The sequence below is a fragment of the Corapipo altera genome, unplaced genomic scaffold (genome assembly GCF_003945725.1).
Source record: "Corapipo altera isolate COAL_440 unplaced genomic scaffold, ASM394572v1 22b, whole genome shotgun sequence".
Taxonomy (NCBI): domain Eukaryota; kingdom Metazoa; phylum Chordata; class Aves; order Passeriformes; family Pipridae; genus Corapipo; species Corapipo altera.
This window is the reverse complement of record NW_020884876.1, coordinates 13286527-13310650: the sequence shown is the minus strand read 5'-3', so window position 1 is coordinate 13310650 and position 24124 is coordinate 13286527. Positions and strand designations below refer to the sequence as shown.

The 24124-nt window shown below is 39.6% G+C and overlaps 1 protein-coding gene across 3 annotated transcripts; it reads right to left on the bottom strand.

Moving 5' to 3' along the window:
- Window positions 1-735: 735 nt before the first annotated feature.
- On the bottom strand, window positions 736-19233 carry AADAT (aminoadipate aminotransferase). 3 transcript variants are annotated; one of them, XM_027635481.1, is made up of 15 exons: window positions 19201-19225; window positions 18014-18082; window positions 17375-17457; window positions 16184-16352; window positions 15104-15236; window positions 14357-14431; window positions 12831-13040; window positions 12250-12315; window positions 11008-11090; window positions 8494-8590; window positions 7609-7670; window positions 5148-5212; window positions 3647-3753; window positions 2439-2540; window positions 736-1635 (listed from the first exon to the last, which is right to left on the bottom strand). In XM_027635481.1, the coding sequence occupies exons 4-15, from the start codon at window positions 16342-16344 to the stop codon at window positions 1594-1596; spliced, it is 1203 nt and encodes a 400-aa protein (XP_027491282.1). In that variant the 5' UTR covers window positions 16345-16352; window positions 17375-17457; window positions 18014-18082; window positions 19201-19225; the 3' UTR covers window positions 736-1593. The 3 variants fall into 3 exon arrangements, with proteins under 3 accessions (XP_027491282.1, XP_027491281.1, XP_027491283.1); XM_027635480.1 differs by lacking the exon at window positions 17375-17457 and having other exon boundaries at window positions 19201-19233; XM_027635482.1 differs by lacking the exons at window positions 7609-7670; window positions 8494-8590; window positions 17375-17457 and having other exon boundaries at window positions 19201-19233.
- Between the last annotated feature and the right edge of the window lie 4891 nt (window positions 19234-24124).

The window sequence follows — 24124 nt, the reverse complement described above, 5'->3', positions numbered from 1 at the left end:
GCAAGTTCCATTTTAAGCTCCATCCTTTAAAAATTGTTTCTGTATGGAACCTTGTATTTTAAAATCTTGTAACCTACAGATCCACAGTACTTTCAGTCATGCTGTTGCAATCTGGATTGTGATCCACTGGGGCAAATATGTAAAAGAACTCCATTGAGCTGTACTGGTGCATGCCCTAATCCATCTTGTTTTCTTTATTATTCAATAACAGTTTTGAACAGCCCACTCTAGGCTGTGTGTTACACAGGAACAGAACAATTGCAGTGTTCGAACTGTAATAATTCTGAATGAAAAATGCAAAGAAGGATACATTTTCATTCTTCTAACATTGCTCCCAGGAATACCATGCTGTATCTCACTTTTCTCATAGTGATTATGGAAGCTATTGTGTAACCCTGCAAAGCTCAGATGTTACCATGGGAGAAGAATAAGGGTCTTGCTGACTCGTTTCATGAATGAATAACCCAGAAATACATTAACAAATCTGACCACAGCTGGAAGATTCCCTATAGCTGAACAGAATTTGGAGAATACCTTCAAAATTATATTTTCTTTTTATTTTCAACTTATATTAAATCAGATCTGGATTGATATAACAAGTGAATATACTGTGAAATGTTCTGGAAAAAACTTTGAACTTCCTCTGCATTTGGTTAATAATGAACTTAAAATACTTTCTTGCAGTTTCATCCAAAAAATCAAGCATTAACAGAGGCAAAATACCATTGGCCTGTCCCAGGATTTTGGGTCATGTTTATTCTGTGCTGGAATTTCATGCCCCCTGTTCAGTTACTTACGCACTCTGTTTAGAAACACATCTGACTGATTAACCAAGAACTGTTCTATTAGCACATCTACATGCCTTTGCAAATAAGAGATTTTCTAACACAGGTACAGAGTAATTATTCACAGACTGAGGTAAAAGCCAGCAATCAGAAAACCTTTCACAAAACAGAGAATGAGCTGCAAAGCCCATGCAAACTGCAAGGGACCTCAGGCCATACGGTTTTATTTGTAATCATAGCCTAATTTTGCTGGATCAGTTTCTTTTTTTTTTAACATCATTATATCAGTTTTATCTGCCAAAACTTTAGTAAAATTAAATACAGATTCTCAAATCCTCAAAACCAGATGCCATACAGTAGGACAAGAAGGAAAGTGACACACAAAACAATTCCAATGTAAGATGTTGGAGGAATGTATCAGTTGAGATTAAGTAACAGTGGCTAAGACCACCGCAAGTGCAACTTCCTAAGTAACTGACTTCTCTGTTTCCCAACCCAAATGGAAAATAAAAGTCAGAACAAAAATTTATTTGAGGCTAACAAAACCATAGATTCGACAGGAAGTAGAACAATTTGGTTCTGAGTATTTTAAATTTTTCTGAATTGTAACATATTTAGTAATGAAATACCCTGTCAAAATAAATTAGGCAAATTGTTTTTCACTTCCATTTTTTGTCTTTTTTTTAGCTGAAAATATCTAAGGAAACATCTACTGTATTGTGCTTGCTTATAAAGTGTTCTGATGAAATCCAAATGTTAATATTTCTGGAGATGATTTTAATTGCTGCAAGAGCTCTATTTAGCTTTTTCACAAAGATTCTTTTATAAGTTCAGCCAGTCTCTTGAAGGCCTGCAATGACAAAAATGTGTTTCACATTTATATTTAGCATTACATAAACAGACAACACATCAAACCTGTTAAACTACTAAAACTGCCCTAACCATACACAAACAATAAAAAAGCAATAGAAGTGCTTATCTTTACAAAACTTCACAACTGAATGAAATTATAACTACAAATATTGAACTGTTTCAAGCATCTGAATCAAATGAGTATTAAATCTGCACAAATAGATGTCTCCTATCTTTCTTCCCACTGATTTTACAGATAGAGCCAAGAACATAAAAAATGCTCCTAAAACACATACAAGAGTAATTATTGAGAAATAAAATAAAACATATATGTAAATTGTATGAAAGAAAAACAATATTCTTTCTTACAAAAGATTGACAACACCCACATAAAAGAAAACAGGTAACTCAGAATCTTGGGAATGGACAGTCTGGAAAATAAAAGATACATGATGCCTGCTAATGCTTAAGGAAACAGCAGAACTTACTACTTACTCTGACTTCAGTAAAGCATTTATAAATAATGTCTGGGACATTTAAGTGTGAAACTCTGCATGTATGAGATACACAGAGAAATTTTAAGTGGTCCTAAAAATTTGGTACCTTTCATGTCATCTGGATGAGTATCTTGCTTAAGAAACAGCTAATACTGCTTCAGAAGTACTGCTTAATCACCTAAGGACTAAAAACCTGCAGTAACATTCAAGAAAACGTATAAGAAGTATGTAAAAATAAGGGAGTATTATTGTGTGAGAAACTGTCTTGCTAAGAATGTAAAAAAAAATAGTAAATCTCACTTACCAGATCCATCTGAGTAGGAGAAGACAGAGAGAAGGAGGCTCTGACATAAGAACTTGGCTCTGAACTATTGATATTAAATGCTCCTCCAGGAACCAGTAATACCTAAGAAAAATTAATTAGCTACACATTTATTACCACTTCTGCATTTTTAAAACACTACATTAAATTAAATTTGAGAAGGCTCAGTGCTTAAACACTCATATCAGAACATGGCATAATACATTTCTTCTCTTCAAAATGAGGAGACAAAAATATGCAACCTGTGATCAGACTTTTCACAACAAAATCAAAAGGTCTTGGGTTTTGGTTACCTAGGCTGGTGGGTTACTGGGTCAGGCATATCATCACAATGTTTAGAAGCACCAGTGAGGTAGGGTGTAGTTTACTCAGTACACAGTGCTTATAAATTGTAGAAATAAAACCATAATTAATTTCTCTTATTAAAACGATTTAGTAAAGAGCCATCATACATGTAGCTACATATATATGGGCAACAAAGACGGTGAAGGGCCTTGAGGGGAAGCCATATGATGAGTGGCTGAGGTCACTTGTTCTGTTCAGCCTGGAAGAGACTGAGGGGAGACCTCACTGCAGTTACAACTTCTTGTGAGGGGAAGAGGAAGGGCAGGCACTGATCACTTCTCTGTGGTGACCAGTGACAGGACCCAAGGGAATGACCTGAAATTGTGTCAGGGGAGGTTTAAGTTGGATATTAGAAAAAGGGTCTTCACCCAGAAGGTGGCTGGGTACTGGAACAGGCTCCCCAAGGAAGTGGTCACAGCACCAAGCCTCACAGAGATCAAGAAGAATTTGGACAATACTCTCAGGCACATGGTGTGACTCTTGGGGATGGTCGTGTGCAGGGCCAAGAGTTGGACTCAATGATCCTTGTTCGTCTCTTCCAACTCAGAATAGTCTATGATTCTGTCATTAATATTATATATATATATATCTGTTGTATACAGGACATATTGTACTAAATGTTATAACAGTTTAAGTAAATGGATTAAATATCAACATCTGAAAACAGACATGAATGGATTTTGTTAATAAGTAACTATGCCACAATGCCTGACTCGCAGACTCAATAATGATGCATGACAAGTTCTCCTGCTTTTTTATGTGTGCATATATGTGTGGATAGACAGATATTTTATCTTTCCCACTTTTCATTTTAAGATCATAAGCCATTAAATCATAGGTCATACTTCTTTCTGCAAAGCTTTTTCCATTATCAGCTGCTGTGTATCAGAAATACCCTTAATTTTGATCCATAAGAACATGCCAGCAGCAGGAGTGTACCATTCAGCCAAGCCTGGAGAGAGAAAGAGAGAGAGAGAGAAAATGGAATCAAGGAAGAAACTTATGCCCCAATTTTAACAGATACATAGTTTCAGTGATATTGTGGATTTTTTGTTCCAATGAACTGAAAGGGAATGCAGGCCACCGAGCCAGGCTGCCACTTTCCAAATTTAAAGTACTCGTACCTGTAAGGGCCTACTGCACTTGTGCTGGTAACCTCAGTACGTTTTGTGAAAGTGATTCCTCTGAATTATAGATATCCCAAACATTAGCAAACTATATTTGTTGATTACTTTCAGATCAAGTAAACAATCTAAAATAATTTTTCTGTTGCAGTTTCTCTTAATATGGCACAAAAGTGTTTTAAGTTACAATTAATATTGATTTTGTCCCTAAGGAAAGGACAGCCTAAGAGTTACGAGGAGATGGGAGGTTTAGAAAGGATTTATCTGCAGACTTACTGTATACCTTTCATTTACTTAGAATGCTTTATATGGTTTTGGACATATTTTTTAAAGAACTATTTATTTGACTTAACATCTTCTTCTCCAGTTCTTCCTCAATGTATTTTACCATTACATATCTACAAAATAAAGGTCTGTCTTCCATAATATTACAGTTTCTTTTACTAGAAAACATGAAGACCCTGCAGTCTTTTACAAGAGTGTATTCTCACAATATACTTTACAGTATCCTGTGCTATTACCCAAGTTTTGGAACTTGGGGAATTGAGACAAAGGGGGCCTATGTAGGCCAACAACCCATGGTTGTTCAGAGCAATATAGAAAAACATATAAATCACCTGGAATTAGCAGGAGTAAATACATTAATGACTGTGTGGTGCCAAAGTACCCATGCCCCATGGAAGTACCACCTAGGGTAGGTGGGCAGTTCTTAAGCAGTTATTGCTGATTCTACTTACACTGACTAAAGGCAGTGAGCAACTAAACAGGACTGCATTGCTGTTGATCAAATTCTTTCTGTGCTCTATGGTTAACCACAAAAGGGGACATCTGATATTGACTGATGTTAATTATCATTACTGCTGCTGTAGCGATTGTTTGTATCTCCTTTTAAATTAAGGTCACTATTTCAGCGATTTTTTAAAGACAGAGATTTTAAATAGAAAAAGTATAAGAACATAATGAAGTGAAATACATGCTCTTTTAAAAACTGCTTTGCACTGTAATGTGGTGAGCTTTTTCCCATCTCCTTGTTGCACTAGAAAAGCATAAAAACAACAGTAATAAATAATTTGTCCTAAGCTTAATATTTAATGTTGTTGATTTGCTTATAGTGCTTATCTGTCACTTCAGTCAAGAGATGAACTTAAGTGATTTTTCTTGAGCATAAAGATGATATATAGCTGGAAAAAAATTTAAGTAATTATCTCTGTTGCACTCTGACCTTTTAACCACTTGTCAGCAGCAACGAGCATTGCATCCCGCTGGGTCCTGTAGAAATCCACCACTCTGAAAGCAAATTATCAATTGAAAGTCAGAACACATAGTGTTTCAGAGTCCATTTGTTTCCAAAGGCAAAACCAAAACTTTTCTACTTGAACAACCTAAGTGCACATTTAATAGAAATATAAGCATATCCTAGATGGGCACAACACAGTATACTGTGTGTATAACACTTTGCATATGTATCAGAGAAATCTTCAATGCTACAGCACACCTCCAACAAAGAACTGATCAACCAGACAGAAGCAGCCCTCTGTGGCTGCTTCTTAAGCTTTATATATATGGCATGGGAAGGTGTTATATATTATACTATTCTGTCTATTATAACAGTAGATACAAGTCCTGCTAGCAATATTTACTGCACAAAACAAAGGACTTAAACATATGCATAAGCACAGACTCAGTGTCTGTGCATTTGTGTTGAATTTGTGTAACAGGTACCCATGGAAATGGCATTTGACAAGGTAAAAAGCAAATCATATGATAAACCTGCCATAATTATTCGACAATTTTCCCATTTCTAAACTTTTGAACCTATTTGACAGCTTCCCCTATTCTAGACTTTTGAACCTATGTCCTTTACACTTCAAGTACAACTTTCAAGTAATTCAATCATTTACTGGAGAAAATGGTCTTAACCCAAATTTCAACATGGATAAATCATGTGCAGTGGCTTTTGTTGATATAGAATAATGCAGCTGTGCAATGGAAGACACAAGAGAAATGCCTGATACAGAGTTCATAAATCAGATGTAAACATGTTCCCATCTCTGAAAATATCCTTAGTAATTTTCATAATTTCAGATTTGTATTTTTAAAATAAAATACAAATTTTATTTGCATAATTTTACATTTGGTTTTTTTTAGATAAAATACAAATTTTTGTCTGAACCAATAGCTTTGATTTCTGGCTGTATTTTATTACACCTGAAAGACAAACCCCAACACCAATAGCTTTGGAACTCAACCATACCTATTGCTACATTATGTATGAAATGGCAAATCTCACTTGTGCAGTTTTTACCAAAATTGCAAATTCCATTGCAAGCTTTGTACCTTTGTGTTACAATTTTACTTCCATGTTGGAATGAAATGATAAGAATTAGTAAGACAATGCTGCCCCAAAAATGTAGCTTCTCCATACAACAGGCCAGGTCCTACTCAAAAGCATGATCTAACAACTCAACTTTGTACTAATGAAATCACCTGGAGGAGGTTCCAGTCAGCTGTCAGGCCTCATCAATATCACCTGACAACTGCCTTTAAAAGGTTTTAAAGCATTGCAGCTACCTTACTGCAATCCTATTTTCCTTAGTTCAAGAGGAAGAACAACCTTCTGGCCTGAGAAAAGCTGCCATTTGGCCCACAAGAAGAAGGTAAGTGCTGAGATGTATTTGGGATTTTTTTTTTTTTTTTGGAACTGCTGTAAGTTGAGCTAAAGTGTGATTTAAGTTTCTCTGTGAAACTTATCTTTATATTCCTAATTCTTAAAACAAGGCAGTGCTAGGGCTGGTGTGCCAGTTTTTGGTTTTGTTTTTTTTTTTAAGTACTGGTGTTTACAGTATGAACATCAGGTAGGTGCTCAGAGGACAGAAGTGGCTGTTACAGTGATATATAAGAACTTTCTGCATGCTTTGCTCAGATTCCTGTTACAAGCCTTTACAGAGTATAGCACACTCCCACTGAAATAGGAAGGTTGAGGCTCTAATGATATCTAAGTATAGCATCTAAAACGAGGTACTGATATTCAAAAGAAACTATGCTCTTTCTGCATAATAAATGAAAAAAAAAGTGTATCAGTTAGTATTTAGGAAATGCCTTACTGAGTTAAACTGTAGCCCAGCACTCTTGTCTCCAAGAGTGGTGAAGAAGACAATGTTTGGTGTGTGTAGATGAACTTCACTGCTCTCTAGAGGTTTTTCAATCAGTATCCACAGTCATGAGATCAAGGATGTTAGAAGGTGAATCTCTGCTGCTGTAGTGAGGCAAGAGCTCCCTTTATAGAGGCTGATTCTTTCTCAAAAAATTCTGTGCTCAGTGATCTTAGCATTTGCTTTAGACCCTATCACTTTAGCAGGGATGAAAACTTTATTCGCTGACTTGAAGCTTCCAGGATCCTCTCAAGTTCTCTTCAGATGGGAGCTGCATAATGCCTGTGCCACTGGACTGGTAGATGGTTTGCCTGTAGTGGGAGGAGACATGCCCTGACCTGCATGTCTGCAACTTCACACTGAGTTTCTTCAGGGCTCTAGCGTGAACTTGACAATCTTGGTGACCTGCCTTATCTATTTGGCCTAATACTGATATATGTCCTTTGACTTGTTTACTGCAAAGAATGTTTGATGTAGGTAACAAGTAGCAGAATAACAGATTATGGGATTAAGCATATGACATGACCCTACCTGTCAATATGCTCCAAGAAACCCTTTTGTCCCCATTGATGAAGCAGCTGCGATATCATAATCTAAAATAAAACACATCATCAATACGATGTTTTAAACAGAACTCTTCCACAGTCATCAAAAAATACATAGCCAGATACACTATTCGAAATTCCTCAGGCATGAAATTGCATGCGGTGTCTCTTGGAGCCCTTTATAAGACAGAGGTGCCAACAGCAACAGGCCATTACAGTATCCAAGGATCATGGTAGCATTGGGAGGTTGGGGTGGGAGGAGGGAAAAATGGATGGAAAGCTAATTATGGTAATAAGGGAGAAAGAGGAAGGCAATGTATATTGCTTTACCTTCCTGTCCATATCAGCCTCTTCACTTTAATAGTGCCTCTGTGATGAACTAATAGAGCTGGAAGATGGAAGCCATATTTAGTTGTGTTCAATGTCTCCTTTCCTTATCACTAACAATAAAGGGGCTGTAGTTGGCAGCCTGCTTTGTAATGTCTTTTGGGCTGCCAGTGTTGTTCTAATTGCAAAGCAGAATGAAAAAAAAAATGAGTGCTTCTTCCAAGGTATGCTTTACATTGAGGTTTTCCAAATGAACCTACTGGGAAGAGATATAAAGTATTTCAAATCTTGATTCTTGCAATCTGAGGGTTAAGGGATATTAGCTGTGTTATCCATGCACTGAGACAACCTTCTGCCTCTGGTTCTAAGTTCTGTGGTGGTCTCTCTTCCTTTAGCAGAATTGACAATGAATGTGCAAAAAGAAAACTGCAAAAGTGCAGAGCAACTGTGAAAGTGCAAAGGTATTTGCTAATGAAATATATACTTATAACTTGGAATATATTGTCTTTTCTAAATACAATGCAGATGGCAGTTTGGTACTTGCCTGGGTGAAAGTGCTGGTGTGCATTGTTGAAACCTGAATATGTAGAACAACTCTGTCAATAAGAGGCTTGGGACCTGTCAGAAAACCTATTCTTAACCTAGAAGACAAAATAGAAAAAAGTTACTACAGAAATGCAATGTGCTAATACTTTGTGTGAGTTTGTCGTGGTTTGAAAGCCTCCAAAAATCCAATTTCCAGGCTCCCCCACAATTTGCCTCAACGTGAAAGAGAAGTTTTCAGACAGGCACAACTCAGCATGGGGAATTATACCAAAATTTATTACTAACAGAATAAAAACTATAGAAACTAAAAAGGAAATAAATACACAGTATTAATACAATTTCTACCACCCCCGAGGGCCCTCCCACATCAGTTCAGAAGAAAAACCTTCAGGGCAATAGGTAAAGTCTCTCTCACTGGGATATCAGGGAAGGGGTCTTTTGCACTCCCACCAGCTCCGAGGTCTCCTCCTGGACTGCAAGGGAACACTTGCTGCACCAGGTCTTCATCACAAGTTACAGGGAGTCGGCTTTTGAGTCCTTTTCCCCTGGTTCGTGAAGGTTCCTCTCAGGAGGTAAGATTCAGGGACTTCTCCACTTTGAGTCCACTTTTCCTCCCCAGCTTGCAGGGTTTCTGGGCTTTTGCTCAGTCTTTTATACCCCAAATAGTTTCACCAAAGTCCTTACCCAGAAAAAACCTGCTTGGTTTGGCTTCTCTCTGTTTCAGCTGCAGCATCAGCTTGACTTGCCACACAGCATTCCTCGTCCTTCGGTTTTGGCTGCCCTCGTCCAAACCTAACGTAGGGCACCTCCGAGCCCCTCGGCCCGTCTCTCTGTTTTTATTTCAGTCGCCTCTTCCCCTGCCATGGTGGGGAGGAAAGGTGGCAGTGAGACTGCTTCAGTCTCTCTCCCCTGCTGGAATTCTTCCAGCTCTGCATGATCGCAGCTGCTTCTTCAGCTCTGGGCCACCCCTTGACCCGTCTCTGGCTCGGCTCCAACGGAAGCACCTGCCTGCCAGGGGGGCTGGCTCCAACCCGCAGGCTGGCCTCTCAAGTCCATGCCACTGCCTCTCCTGGGCAGTGGGGGGGATAAAAAACCCCTAGCCTTTGGCCACAGGCACTCGGTCCAATTATATTACTGTTCTGGGCCCCCCTGCAGCCCGGCTGGGGGGGAAAGAGGGCCTGGCTCCCTGCAAGGGACCTGCAGGCCTGTCTCCTCTGCCTCACCTCATGGTTTTCATTCTTTCTCTCTCTGCCAACAACTTCCCCCTGGCTTTTCACGGGGTGAAAAACAGCTCCGATTGTCCCCTCATCAGAAACTCACCTGGGACCAACCACTTCTAGCCCCCCCCAGGGGGGTCAGGTCAAACTATGACAGAGTTGTATGTAGGAAAACATGTAACCATTTCATTGATAGTGTAAGGATCTCTTACACATTTAAGTTTCTCTGTATCTTAATACTGCCCTAAGCCCCAGGCTTATGCAATTTAGAAGCTGAGTGTCAAAGTTATGAAATAATAACAAATAAGGGGCTTTAATGCTTACAGTAGCTTCTTAAATATGAGGCTTCTGGACATATTCTGTGTTTGTAAGCTTTCCTCTGCAACCATAAAGATTACATAAACCAAAGGGAAGGAAAGAGGTTCTCACACAATGAAAAATCATGAATGCTCAGGCTTTATGACAACAGATGAGAAGTGGCAAATGGCTTTACTCTTTCACTCCCTTTCAGTACTGCAGAAGAAATGGAATTAAATTGATAAACTAGATTATTTACACTTCAATTCTTACTACCCATCTTTACACATTGGCTGAAGTTTTTCTTTGAAGAAAAATAGAACCAGTAAGCTCACATGTGTCTTTGGCAAAGATAAAATTGCATCGTGCCATTTTATAGTGTCATTTCTGGAAGTGTAATCACACTTATCATCATGTTGTCTCCTCACATTCTCAAGGATGAGGTTATAAACAAAAGAAAGTTTAAAAATCAAATATTTCAACTAGCGTGAAACGGAAAACAGCCAACTTATTTTTTTCAGGCAGGTGGAAACAACCTGAAAGAACTGTAGGGCTAGATATAAGTATAACCCTATGAATAGCTTGTGAAGAATGATGTCATCATCTCTTTTTCTTATTACAACTTCAGTGAGTCTACAGGAATGGTAAGAGATAGAAAGAGAAATGGAAAAAGAAGAGAGAAAAGCTCCTAGGAGTTCCAGGAACATAGCTAGAATCCAGCATCTGTCTTTCTGCCTAGATGGTGTCTGCAAGAATGGGTTGCCTGGGGACAGAGGCTTAAGTATTAGTATCAGAAGAGAAACAGAATCTGGAGTTAAATTACTGCCAAGAGATGACATGAAAAGTGAGCAGACTGTGAAAAGCTGTGGATTTAGAAGTTCATTCCACAAGTGGATAGTTATTAGATGAAAAACCACTATGACATGTCTGATCATCTTGTATAAAGACTTGTGCCTTAACTGAATAGGCAATGCTAAGCAGTCTGCAGTTGGCCTTACCCAGATGAGAGAACTTTAGAGAAAGAGTCGGTCCTGATAACTCGACCATCCGCATCCATTGAGAGGAAAGTTGGAGCCCATGGCTTGGAATAAAAATAAAAAATAAAATTCAAGGTGCTAGTAAGGACTAAGATGGAATTATTTTCCTTACCATGAAGACATAGTTCATTTCTAAAAGAAATATTTTGATAACAAATATTTTACAGATGTGCATTCCAAGGAAAATATTACAGTAACTTGCTGACAAGTGATTGTTTAGGCTAGCTGTCTGAGATGTGATTTCAATATTCTATGAAAGTCTTCAAGAAATCAGCCTTGTTATTTTTTGATGCTTACTTAGCCCACTGTTCATCATACAAGTGCTCAGTTCAAGTTTTGGTATGATGCCATAAGACGGAGTGAGAAATAATGATTTTTCTGCCGAGATTTCTTTGTGGAGTAAACAGGTACTGTGACTTCTAAAATGGAGTCCTGTAGCTTTTTCCTTTGCTTTTATTAAAAAATGAAATCAGAAGATGTGACCAAATTGTGATGATCTGAGTTCAGCATACTTTTTACTTATCAAGAATTCTGCTTTTACACCTTCTCCCCTACACTTTCTAACAAAGCTACACAATAGTATTCAATACTATTCAGTGAAACTGTTTTATTGTCTCCTCCCATAAAAATGTATTTCAAAATAGAAAATACTGAACTTTAGCTTCTATCCATGTTTTACTGGTTTATAAGACCAATTTTCATTTTAGATGTTAGGCACTTTTGCAGATGGTGCAACTGTAGATTCACATGTGAAATCTGGGGAAAATTTACATGAAGAAGGGAAGCTACCTATCCAGTACCACTTTCTGTGGTACCTGGGAAAACTCTCTTGGGTTTTCCAAAAGGCAAAGGGGTAGAAATGGGGTACAGTAGATGGGGGCTTGGAAGTCTTCTGCTGAATGAAAGAATAGACTGGTCTGAAAGGACCACTAAGAGGCTGCAATTTTCAAGTGCTGCTTCAGTGACATGCTTTCTTTCTGACTTCTGAAGGAAATTCTATCCTGTGTGAGGCTTTAGGAATTTGAACCGCTGCTTAAAAGAACATAAAATGTCACAAAGGGGACAATGACTGAAAGGGGAAATGACTGTGAGGCCTACAACTACCTTGGTAGGACATGAAGAAGGAGCATCCATGGCTCAAACCTTAGTTCTCTCCTGGACCAGAAAATAAGGTGTTAGTAAGGATTATGGAAGACAAATTACCTTTTCAAACTGAAGAAAGTAGTAAGGATCATCTTCTATTATGAGAAAATCATATTTTCTTGCAAGCTACAGAAACGAATAAAAAGTAAAGATCTGTTATAAGATAAAGACACTGTAAATTCATTCTGGTTTGTGTTTTTTTTTTTTTCCTTACCAGGACTGTATTATGATTGGTCATTTATTATATACAAGGCCCCATCATGAGAAGCTTTCAAGTGCCCATTTTAGACATGAAGCAATTATAAGAGTAAACACAGTATCCGTAATACAAGGACCCATGTATGTAACTGGAGCTCTGTTCCATGTAGCAAACTGTGCAGGCAGCTTGCAGTAAGTCCAGTTAGAAGCCCACAGCAAAAAGGTACCAGCCATCAATGGGCTACTATTGAAAAACAATTTATCTAATGCGTAGTCCACCTTTGGAGAGTCGTCATGAAAGAGATTCTGCTAGAAACAAGTTCTAGGAGGAACGTCTACTGGACCAATAATGGGCCCAAATACCACATGAGTATCCTCAACTGAATCGAGACTGACATTTATTTATTTCTACCTACAAGGTTCACAAGGCCCCAGCTACATACCTGGTAAATCTCCTTCTTGCGCTCTGTGCTCAGAGAGTTGCCGGTTGGGTTGCACCCATTTGGAATAGTGTACAGGAATTTAGGAAGGTGATGGCTATGATTTTTTACATCTTCTGAGCTCCAAGTAGACAGAATTTCTTTTAAAGCTTTTGGAATAATGCCCTGTTGGTCGCTAGGAACATTAATTATATTACAGCCCAAGGGTCTCAGCTGTTGATAGAAGGAACAAAACTGTCACAATCATGTAATTCAAAGGTCTTCCTTTTGTCATTGGTGTTGTAAAATATCATCAATACAGAGACTGTCTTTCTAATTTTAGAGCTACCTCAAACTCCATTTGCTCATAAGTCAAAAGAAAGTTTGCCTGAATTTGCTGTAAAGCTTGTCAAACTTTCCACATTACTCTTTATTTGCCCTATTAAGCAAACTGAGAAGAAATGGGTAACTCCTATGTTCAATTGCAGCTTTTTTCTAGGAAATCATATGTGGTTTTGCAAGCAGAAAGGGATTTTGTAAATGTGAACTGTGTTCTCTTGGGATTCCTCATGCTCTCACTGCAGACAGTTAAGTTCATAGTACCTTCGCTTCCTACTGACAAGTTATGCTCTACTTCAGTGGAAGTGCCAGAACTATAAGCTATCCTTCACTGACAAAGGGCAAACAGTATGTTCGCAATAGATATATTCAGCAATACAAAGGAGAATGAAATGATGCTACTGCAATGACATGTTGACAGCAGTATGAAAAAATATAGGTAAAATACCGATGAAAAAGCTTGCTGTCTATCCTCTGTGGAATTTCAATTTGTACCATGTAGTGCTCTGCATTTTTAAGTAAAAATGCAAGCTGCTGCATTGTTAAAATACATTTCTAACAAAGTACAGCTGATTAGACAACATATATTTAAATTTAGCACAGGAAACAATAACAATTTCTTTTAATGCAGGGGGGGACTACACTGAAATTGTGGTGTATTATTTATTCTAAGCCTTCTTACAGCTTTTAAACGTTTTGAGCTGACATTTAATTTTATACTGATTAAGTTACTTGTCAGAAGGAAACTGTGTTACTTTTGTATAGTTCTGACTAATTCACTTCTTCATACTCATATATGAATGTTTCAGGCCTATTCCAATCTTACACTATTTATAGTTATGGTATAATCTGGTGATGAAATACTTCAGGTGACTGTGCTAACATGTTGAAACACCCACTTGTTACAATCTTGCTTCAATTCAACTAGGTCCTGATGTCATTTCTTTCCAACTCAATCAAATGTGACCTTAGCCCTTGAATGAACTCAGATTTGGAAGAGGAATTTGGAATAGGTTTTATAGAACTTCCAGTAGAAAACCCTCTATGAATTAATATTTATAAATATTTAGAGTTGAACTCTAAAATCTTGATTCTTAGATACGTTTTTATGGTAAATGCAAACAATCTGTATAAGACTGCAGATCAGGTACTAAATTGCTGTTTAGTTCAAATGTAACATTTACAGTGTTTTGTAGCTAATGAATACTTACAGCTGCTAGTGTCCCAGGGTATGTGGGTGCATCCAAAAGGATGTTGTCCCCAGGATTAATGAGCATTTCAAACACCTGTAAAAGAAAAGTCTATTTTAGAAATATTGCTACATTCTTGTACATGTGCTTATATTTCTGACTACTTAGTGCGACTAAAAATCTTGATTAGATATTAGTAATTCTCTAACCATTTAATTATCCTGTCTGTGAGAAAAGCAGTGAACAGATGAAAAATCTGCTTTACAGCCAAATTAAGCTAGGTAATCAATTAGAGAATACTGATTTGACATGGAAAGATAGTGCTCTGAAGCACTGTTTCTGTTGTATAAGTTACAGAAAGGATCAAATGAACAGTGAGAGTGGACTTTAAAGGGTAATTATTTCATGAAGTTAAAAAAAACCCCTGGAATTAAAAAGAAGAAACATGTTTAGAACAGAATTAAGGTAAAGCAAATAATGCGTCTACGTGCTTATTACTGCACCACTTGAATAACATGGAATGTTACATATTTTCTGACAGGCTCTTTGGCTACTGGAACATTCATGTGGTCCCAACAGATTTGAATGCCACACCAATTTTGTTTCAGTTCCGTTATCTTGTATTGATAATACTGTCAGACATTCATTTAACAAAGTACCCTGCACATACTTATAGAGTGGCACTTAATGCTGATACAAATGAACTGATGCGGGAATAAACATCTCTCTGAATGAAATGCTTTTAATATATGAAGCTTTCAGTCTTACTTTACACAAGCCTTCCTGGCTGCCGGTTGTGACACACACTTCCATTTGTCCTTGCTCAGGACTGTAATTGGCTGTGGGGGGATCATGTAGGCTCCGCTGGAAATCTTTCAGCCAAGACAACAGCTCTGGAATCCTGAAACATGAATAAGAAGGATCTAACATCTTATACAAGCCAAAGCTAGGCTGCTTCTCTAAATCACTGCCAAATCTAGCACACAGTCCCGAGTCTGCCACACAGATACACTTAGATGTGATTTTTATGACTGCTTTATCAAATTATGCAAATGAGATGGGCATCTGTGGTCCATACACCAAATTATCATACTGAAGTCTTGGTAGAAATTATTTGCCAAGGATGAAACAGGGTGGAGGTTGAACAGTATCCACTCCTACAAGTGATCATTCTGTACTCAAATTTGGCAATGTGACAAAGCTCTCAATGCTGCAGATTAAAAGGATTTCTGAAACAGATTTTTTTAAAAAAGTCTTAAAACCCATAGGATGTTCACAAATGGTTGGGTTCATGTAAATATTAAGAAAAGTCTTAACTGATTAATGCCCTGTGTGACTTTGTAGGTACCCAAGTATTTTTTCAAACCTGTCCCAAGCCTGACTTAGTGCTGCCTGCTGGGGAGTTCACGTGAGCACTAAGTAATGTAGCAATATGCAATTTTCTTACCAAAGTTTTGTACCAAAAATGACACAACTACAAATACCTCCACTTCACTACCACAAGTTGTACATACTGACTTTAATATATGGTGCCAAATGAAAAGAACATAAATACTCCAGAATGTGGAAACTACGTACTGTAATGCAGTATCTTTTAATTAATATCTGATTTGGGAGTCTGGATTCTCAAATAATAACAGCCAGGAAATGCTCTGGCTTGAGAATTACTAGGATTAGGGTTTTAGAGTGAGGCAAATTGTAAGATACCTGTTTTTTGAAAGAACATGCTTTTGGAAAAAAGGGGTTTATGAACAGGTTTTAAAAACACAGGTGAATTAATGCAATAACAAATGATATCATGATCCTTTGATTCTGGCATCTTGAAGTGCAAGTAGCTGTGACAGATACCCTGCTGAGGCTGAGTACTGAAGAGCTCTCTTCATCAGATCTTCCCCAATCTCAATAGGAGTTCCATGTCCAATGTCAACAGTTGCCCTCTTAAATGGAAAAAGGTTAGGATTTGGTGCTCCTCCAGCCAGAGAGATGAGAGATGGAGGAGATTTCTGCATCAATTCAGCTAGATTAAAAGGAAAACACCGTGGTTACAAGTTGATTATTGCAACGCTGATCCTATCCTTTAGTCAATATATAATAATAGTCCAGAGGAATTTGTTCCATATTTCCCTTTTTTCACTATCTTGAATTAAAAAGGATAATTCTTAAACTTGTCTTTGTTTTGACTAAAAAGGTGTTTGGGGAGGCAGGGAGGGAGATACTGGCAGGAAAGACTAAGAGAAAAAATTATCTGAAGTTAAACTATAATTTCTTTTAAAACAATCTGGACTATTCTATTATTAAAACTTCTGTGACTGATCTTTTGAGCTTCAAGAATTTAAAATCTTAATGATCTGTTTAGACTGATTTGAAATGACTGACTTTATTTTTTGTTCAGTCTCACTTCAGCTGACATGGCAGTAATGCAGCTATGCTGACAGATGATTATAGCTTTTCTATAACGGAGTGGAAACATTTCTGTCAGCCTTGTTTTAGTGGCAGAGGCCACTAAATAATGCCACTGTATAAGTAATTCACCATGAAAAAAAATCTTAACTCTTGCTTTAAAGTCAGAGTTTCACAATCACTCAGATCCAATCTATGCAGTGCAGACTGGACTTTAATCCAGCAAGGGCACTTGACTACATTAAATCTAAGAGCTCACAAGATGGCATTCATGCTGGCTTGACAGTTTTACATGAGACATGAGAGGAGAGATGACACCAGATCTGGCTTAAAGCCTCCTGTTCTCAAATTTATTCTCCACTACCTATTAGCAAACTAGAACATGGGGAATTAATTCTTATCAGTTAGTACAACAATATGGGTTATGCCTGTAATATTTGGCCTGGTAAAGAGAGATTTACTTTGTCATCAAAACTGCAGTCTGAATGTGTCTTTCTGCAGGAACTGTGCTACTTATAATTTGCGCTATGATGTGTATCAACGTATCACTTGAAAAATAGACTATCTAGAGTGAATTACTTGACTTAGTTGTACCTATGTGAAGCTTTTTAAGCAGCACAGCAAATGCCAGCCCCTTACCAAGAGAGGAAATTGACCCCTGAAGGCTTAACTGCTGATGTATGTCTCATGCTCCAGTTCTGGCAGGTCTCCATAGGTTTCAACTGAGTAAACAAGTAGGCAGTTAACCTTTTCTATCTGTCACATGGAAGACTGTAATGTGGTAGCCTCCAGGTAGTGTAATATGGAAAAGGAAATTGTAGTAATACTGAGAGGGTGATGGTGGTGAGGAATTTATGGACATAAACAGGATACAGGAAAGCTAGGTGGAAAGAAATATTATGCTGGGACTGAATTTCAAGTCATTAGGAGTTGCTTGTTTCTGGACAACCAGTGTAAACACGGTAGCAAATTGTGGTCAAAGCCCTGGCTCAGAGACAGTAGCAGAGATTTTTCAGACACTTGTTGAAATGATAATACCAATTCTTCTCTCTGGATGGGTTTCTGAAATGGTTCAAGGCTATTTACTTTGTCAAGTTGAGACAACAAACAGGTATAAAGAAAAACAAAGTCAAAGCAGTTATTTGGCCTTGCTTGTCTGCTTACAGCATGGTTTTCTTTCAAGCCTTTTGAAGTCTTTAAGCCATGATACCCCAGCAAAGACCAGTACGTAGAATGATACTCTTTCTGAGAAACTGGGAAGAATGGACATGTACTCACTCAGGACTCTTATCGGAGATGTTTTTCTTGCTGCACTCACAGCAGTGGTGAACCGAGAATAATTCATAGCTATATGGAAAGAGTAATTAGTTGGACATGAAGCTAGAAAAGTGAATAGGAACTGAAGTGTGCTTTTGGTATGTGTGTTTCCCACAAGTAATGCTTCCAATTCCTCATCTCCATAGATGTGCACCATCATAAACTACATGTGGACGTAATCAGGTTAAAATTAGCGCTGGAATCAATTGAAGGAAAAGGTTTCAACTTCATACTCTCAGCTTTCGTCACAGCCTCCCAATGACAACTGCACAGAGAGATTAGGTCAGAAATATGCTCCTTTTCTGATAAACACAAATAGCAGTATAGCTTTGACCTGAGGAATTTGTTGGTATGCCAGTGAACAGCAAAAAAAACACCTTCCCCCTCTCTTTACTGCCAGCTGTGGAGTTTTAAAGGCAGATGACAAATTTGAAGATTTGACGGATCTTAAACAACCATCAGCTCTTTCTTTATTTAATGAGGATCCAACTTTACTTAGCTGTATTAAGCATTGCATTTGAAATGTTTTTACATTTGCAAGCCATCGTTATAAGTCACAACACTTGTCAAGTTAGAGGTGTGGTTTGTTTTTTTTTTTTCAGAAAGGTTCACTCAGAATATCTTTCAAATGTGTCTGATGAGTGTTTCCCCCCCCCTTTACGCTGGTCCCCACAGAGATTCAGTGAATAGTGAACTACAGTCCAGCGGGAACTCTAAAGGCCTGGAAAGGCCACGGGAAAACATCTCCGCAGGGAACGGAAGCACAGGAACGAAATGGACAGGCAAACAGCAACCACAGCAACACGCATGTGCTGGCACTTATTAGAAGTGCTCTACCGAGCAAGGCCGCTTTAAAAAAAAACACCTCATGCTTTCAAAAAATACGTCAACTTCGCTCACCCCCTAGCCCGTCCCCCCAGCAGAGGCGCAGTGCTGATTGTACACACGGGCGGGCTGCGGCTGCGTTTTAAGGGATAACTGAGGAGGCGCTTTGCCGCCCTCCCCGAGGTGGTTGCCGACACACCCCCAGATACCCAAGTGCTGCCCAGCCCCGTCCCGGAGCGAGGACGGAGCCCCCAGGGCCACCCCGAGCTCAGACCCGCCGCCCCCGCTGTCCCGAGGGGACGGTGGCGGCCGCAGGCACCTACCGGCGGGAGGGCACGAAGCGGCCGGGCCGTGAGCGGCGGCGGCCCCGCGGTGGGAATGGGCGGGCCCGCTCGGGCGGTCGCTGGGCCGGCCCCGGGGCGGGGAGCGGGACGGGGCCCCGTCCGGCGCAGCCGCCCGAGCGCCGCAGGCGGAGCGGGGCCCGCGGGCGGTGCGGCCGCAGGAGCGGCGCGGCGGCGAGTGGCGGACCGGGTCCGAACGCCGATGCCCTGTGGATCCCTGCGAAAGCCGTGAAACACGCGGCTCCCCCGCTGGTTCCTTCTGCGTAGTGCCCGTGAAGCGAGGGCTGGAGCCCTTCGTTGCAGGGAGAGGCAGGTGCCGAGCTTTGGCACCGCCGCAGGGTGCAGCCAGGGCCGGGCACCAGCGCCGGGGCGAAGCAGGGGCTGGCCATGAGGGAAAACGGAGAATCACAGAATGGTTTGGGTTGGAAGGGACCTTAACGATCTGTTTCCAACCCCTCTGCCGTGGGCACGGACACCTTCCACTAGACCAGGTTGCTTAGAGTCTCATCCAGCCTTGTCTTGAATACTAACAGGGATGGGGCATCCACAATTTCTCTGGGAAACCTGTGGCAGTGTATCATCACCCTCACAATAAAGAATTTCTTCCTAACATCCAGTCTAAACCTACCCTAAGTTTGAAGCCATTCCCCCTTGTTCTATCACAATATGCACTTGTAAAAAGTCTGTGTCAAACTCTCTTGTAGGGTCACTTTAGCTGCTGTAAGGCTGCTCTAAGGTCTCCCCAGAACCTTCTTTTTTCCAGGCTGAACAACCCTAAATCTCTCAGCCTGTCTCCATAGGAGAGGTGCTCCAGCTCTCTGATCAGCCTTGTGGCCTCCTCTGCACTTGCTCCAACAGTTTGATGTTGGAGCTATGCTAGGGACCCCAGAACTGGATGCAGCACTCCAGGTGGGATCTCACAAGAGCAAAGTAGAGGGGCAAAATCACCTCCCTCAACCTTCTGGTCACTTATCCTCTAATCCATTTTATCATGTTTCCACTAAAGTTTCTGCTCATAAAAGGAAACAGTATTAAAATTAAAATTTGAAGTGGGACATCTGAAAGTAATTTTTTTGCCCCCAGATGAGTAGGATCAGTGCAAACAAAAGCAGGATGTGGTGTAATTTGTCCCCTCCTTGCTGAGTGTCACATGCTGTTGTTTGTTCAACAGGTGGCTGTAGCTGGTGCTACTTAGAAAGACACAAGAGACACAATGTCATTTTCTAGTCATGGCTAGACTTCAGCATTTTGGGATTGTCATGGCCCTTACTCCTGAGTGCAAGTTGGAAGAGAGAGATCTAGGTGTAAAGTAGTCTGAAAAAACATACAAGGACATGCCAAATCAGGTGTGATTTGAAATCTTAGTAGATAGCTTGGAGGCAGGAGCATTTCTGGGCTTTAAATTAGTAAATCATCAGGCTTTAAAGTGGCCAGTGCTCAAAGCACTTTTTAACTGGCACATTCCAAAACCTGTTGAAGGCAAAGCTGAGGTATGAGAAAAAAGATGAGGTGCCTTAAAAAGACACGTTTTTTCCTCTTTAATTTGGATGACTTTATGCAGCGTTTGGATCTGCTGAAAGGCTCCATAATTAGATGTAGTAGATTGAAATAGAAGTGAAGTTCCTACCCTGTTTGTGGTGTAGTGAGGAAGGATTGTTTGCTTAGTTGGCATGTGAATGCTCTTACACTGAAAATCGAATTTTATTAGCTTTAATGACCTGAAGAATTTCTAATTTAGGTAATTGCCTTCTAACAGTGTGATGTACAGACAAAAGTAAAAGATGGGTATATAAATGTGAAATAACACGTGGAGAGATACTGAACTTCTGTGGGGTTCTGGCTGTGAAAGATTGATTGAATCTCAGTTACTTTTCATGTGATTGTTTTTTCATTTCCAGGTTGTCAGTGTGGCACTGATCAATGCCTGGAGAAGTCAAAAGAAGGTTTTCCATTTATTTTTGTGGGCTTGGTCTGGTTCCTTAGCCAATTATGGTGTCACCCTATTGAAAAAAAAATAGTATGCAATTGTTTGGATGCATATCCCAGCTGGATTCATATGGCAGATATCTGCATCACTTTTTATACACCATAGCAAGAACAAGTTGAGTGCTCTGTTTTCCTACTATGTAAGAAGGTATACCTTTGTTGTCTTTGTTTATTACATGCAAACTTAGAACAATGATGATTTGCTGCAAGTCTTGCATGATTTATGAAGCATCAGTAAGGCCTACATATGGTTGTTCTTAATGAGAAATATCTCCTGTGAAACTGTGTAGTATGTGAAACTATACTACCACTTTCTAAAATCTCTACACACTGAGGCTAAGCTATGTTCAGTTATGTGTTAAAAAGCCAGCAAACAGAACAAAAAAGCCTAAAGCAATATGATTTAAGAAGAATAAGGAGATTAGGTAAAAATTATTACTGCACTGTTTTCTTCTCCCATAAGGACTCCAGAAATACCTAAATGGTATTTGTTTTTTTAAGAGGAGGAAGAGTTGGACAAGGAGGTGAGACAGTAAACACCAAAATTTAACCAAGTTGCTGTTTTTGCAACTGTATCAACTCCAGTCTGAAGTGTAAATCTCTCTAAGAAGCTGTGCTAAAGCCTGGGACGCTATAATTTTTGTGGTTTTTTTTTTTTTTTTAGTTTTATAGCATGTTTATTCTGTAAGATTTGAGTGCCCTATTTGAAGGGCTCATTTCACATCAATTAAATGTGAGTGTATGAAAAATATGGTACTGTCTGCAGAGGACCTAGTGGGGAGCAAAGCTGCTCTCGAAGGGTTAAAAGCTCGGCGGTGGTGGTCCAAGCGGTCCTCGGCTACCTTGGCAAAGCCGGACTCGCACCGGCGCTCGGTGGCCGCAGGATGGCGCGTATGCACCGCGAGTCCGGGCAGCGAGCTCGGCATGAATAGGAATTCCAGGTAAAATCATATTACCTCGTTGTATTTGACTGTAATTTCTTCACTGCAGGCAGCTTCTGAAACTAGAAATTAAACAGTCCTGCCTGAACAGGCTGGCTACCTCCTTTTCAGTGAATGGGTTAAATTTCGGCCAGTAATACTTCTTGCTGGTTGGGGACAACAGAACTGGAAAGTGGAGCTGTCAAAATAACCTTGCGGTGTGAAGGTGGGAATTTTAACATGACGAATTGGAATGGCTGCCCATGAGAAAATCGCATAAGACCGGAAAATGGAGAAGTGTCAGATCAGCCATTTTAACCATCAGAAGCAAATTGTTTCTGCCAAAGTCTGCTTTCTCCAGGAAAAATGCTGACTTTGCCAGTACCCTTCTGTTTGCAGAACACCCCCTGTATGCAGCAAGCCATCACTGGTGTGCAGCAGCCACTGAGATCAGGAAGATCTCAACAGTGCAGAACAGTTTGAATCTAGGATATGAACATCCACTGACACAATTACTGCAGAGATCAGAGGTGTCTCGTTTTCCTGTGGGAAGCTAAAACTGCTAGGAAAGTGTTGGCTCTGGAGAGAATTAGTGGAAGAGATGTGATGTTAGTTGCCCTTTGGCTTGTGGATTACTTGAGTGATTTCCTGATGTTTTGTCTCTCTTCATTGTAAGCTCTTGGGAAAGTAACACTTCTATTCTTCCTTTATGTAATGCTTTTTTCAGTGGGACCCTGATCTTGCTGGACTCTAATCAGATGAAACAAGTGGAATGTTGCCATTTGCTCTTCTCCCTGTCTTTTGAGGTGATTGCATAGTAAAACCTGTTTATAGTATCTTTGTCCAGGGTTTTAAGACTTGATGCATTCCAAAAAGGGGGAAGGGCTTAGGGAACAGTGAAGATTGATTCTCATGCAATTACAAATTAAACAGCAGCCTAGTCTCACCTATATGCTTTTCATGCCTGTTGACCATCTCAGATTTAGGAGGACACCCTGATGTTGTGCTTTCTGCTGCTGCTCATGTTATTACATCCCCCATCCTTTGTATTTTATTTTTAATATTTTTTTTCTGTAATAGCTGGCTCTGTATTATGATTCAGAGACTGTCAGATGAAAGTAACAGGACATCCATGGTATTCACAATATTTGTAGCAGCTATCAAATGATACTGTCTTAGAGTGGAAGACCTGCAGTTCTGCAGAGTGACAGCTGTGGTTTGTATGTTTGAAGCAGCTCTCTGCTTGAACGGTGGTTTCACCCAGACTTGTAGCAGTCTCACTGATTGGCAACCCTTCTCCCCCCTTCCTTTTTTTTTTTAATGTACCAGGACTGTCATCATTGCTTCCATCTTTGCCTTTTTATCCGATCAAGCAGATGGGAGAGTACAGTATCTAGGAAAACATAGTTTTCTAGATTCTAGTAGAAACCTCTAGAAAAGCTGACTTTCACAGTAACACATTTCTGAATAGCAGTTTCTTGTTTCAGAATGTGTTCCTTTGATAGAGTGTCTAATACTGTGAGATGTTTTCCTCAAACATGCATCAGACACTCCTGTGCTTAAAAAAAAAAAAAGGAAAAAAAAAAGCCAGGAGTGATATTTTTCAGATCACTTTGTCCATGCCATAGAAGCTGAAATTGGATGGAACAAAGATCAATAATGTATCCAGTTAATACACTAACGTATAAATGAAATGAATCATAAGAAATGAAATGACTTCTCCTGACAATCTCAAGATAAATACTGTTCCATAGTACCTCACTCTTGTCAATTTGAATTTATATTATAGGCAAACAGTTGCTGACGTGTGAACTCTATGGTGTAAATCTCCCAGGAAGTGGGTACTCACTATTATTTGCAACATATGTTATTCCCTGGGCTCAGCCTTTGTTATCCATTTTCATTTAGTGCAGACAAAAGAGTTTTTCTCCCCTGGCCTTGCATGTTCCTTTGTTCCTAGCAAGGTCACATGTTTGGCTGGTGCAAGAATGGCCTGGAAA